The following is a 1,489-nucleotide window of genomic DNA, read 5'->3' on the forward strand; positions in this document are numbered from 1 at the left end:
TCTGCAGATTTACTTTTGCTGCACGGTGGCAAAGTGGGAAATGTCACAGCATGCCGGATGCACTCTCTCGTTCACCAGTTCAGAGCCTTGTTGAGGACAATGATGTGCTGGATGATGCAGATCCATTGCATGCTGCTGTTGTATTGTCTTTATTAGCTACTTGTGAGGAGGGCATAAGGTTAGCACCTCTACGGGACCAGACGCTGGATAAGATTCGTGATGCTTCTGCACATGATGGTGAATATCTGTCATTAAGAGATGTAATAATGAAAGGATTTCCAGATCATAAGCATAGCTTACCAGAAGAGTTGCGAGCATACTGGGGAGTTCGAGACATGCTGGCCGTGGATGATGGTTTGATAGTTTATGGACCTAGACTTATCATACCTCGCAGCCTGCGTAGCGAAACTTTGCGGTGTCTACATGATGCTCACCAAGGAGTAGACCGCACCAAGCGTCGAGCACGCCAGACTATATACTGCCAGGGATTGACAGGGACATTGAGAACATAGTGACGTCTTTTTCTCGCTGCCGAGAGCTGTTACAAGTCAGCGGAATGAGCCTTTGATGCAGGAAGACTTGCCAAGCAGAGTATTTGAGTCCGTGTCTGCTGATTATTTTCATATCTCAGGCAAGACATTTCTTGTGTACGTTGATCGCCTGTCAGGTTGGCCGTATGTATCTTCGTGCAATGGATCAGCTTCTGCAGCTCAACTAATTAGTTTGTTGAGGCCAATTTTTTCAGACACTGGTGTGCCTGTAGTACTGAAAACGGATGGAGGACCGCAGTTCGCTTCATCAACATTGCGGCGTTTCCTTGCTCGATGGGGGGTGGAACACCGCGTGACATCGCCCTATAATCCAAAAGCAAATGGTCATGCCGAAGCTACCGTGAAGATTATCAAGAAGTTGATTTTGACGACCACAGGAAATGGCAAGCTGGATGAGGATGAGTTCGCAAGAGGGCTTCTTGAGCTCAGGAATACTCCTCGGGCGGACGGTAGATCTCCAGCGCAAATCTTGTTTGGACATCCTTTGCGTTCCAGGATTCCGGCTCACCATCGTTCATTTGCAAAGGAATGGCAACGTACAGCTGACGAATGTGACATACAGGCTAAGTACCTTCGGCAGCAGGCAAAGGAACGGTATGATGCCACTGCTAGACCACTCTCTAAGCTGAACCTTGGTATGTACGTGGATCTACAAGACCCTAAGACAAAGCGATGGGATAAACCAGGAGTTGTTGTCGGAATTGGCACGAGGAGGGATTACCTCGTGAAGACTGGGAGTGGGCGCATCTATTGGAGAAATCGGAGGTTCCTACGACCTCATCACCCTTTCTTGCCAGGAGACATTATTTCTCCACCTATCTCAGTGTTGGGTGGCGAAGCTTCAGGATATGGAGATCGTAGATCACCTGCAACATCACCTAAGCCTGATACTCGGTTATCAGTTGCCTTACCCGTACGACGTAGTGGACGTCAGACAC

At 48.5% G+C, this 1,489-nt stretch overlaps 1 protein-coding gene across 1 annotated transcript in view; it reads left to right on the forward strand.

The window, feature by feature from the left end:
- The first annotated feature begins 567 nt into the window (after positions 1-567).
- LOC137634718 (uncharacterized) overlaps positions 568-1,489 on the forward strand; it is a 45,445-nt gene continuing 44,523 nt past the window's right edge. The window contains exon 1 of the mRNA XM_068367208.1: positions 568-1,480. Coding sequence (XP_068223309.1) covers positions 568-1,480 — 913 coding nt within the window. The remainder of the gene's footprint in view (positions 1,481-1,489) is intronic.

This window comes from Palaemon carinicauda, chromosome 45, assembly GCF_036898095.1.
Source record: "Palaemon carinicauda isolate YSFRI2023 chromosome 45, ASM3689809v2, whole genome shotgun sequence".
NCBI lineage: Eukaryota > Metazoa > Arthropoda > Malacostraca > Decapoda > Palaemonidae > Palaemon > Palaemon carinicauda.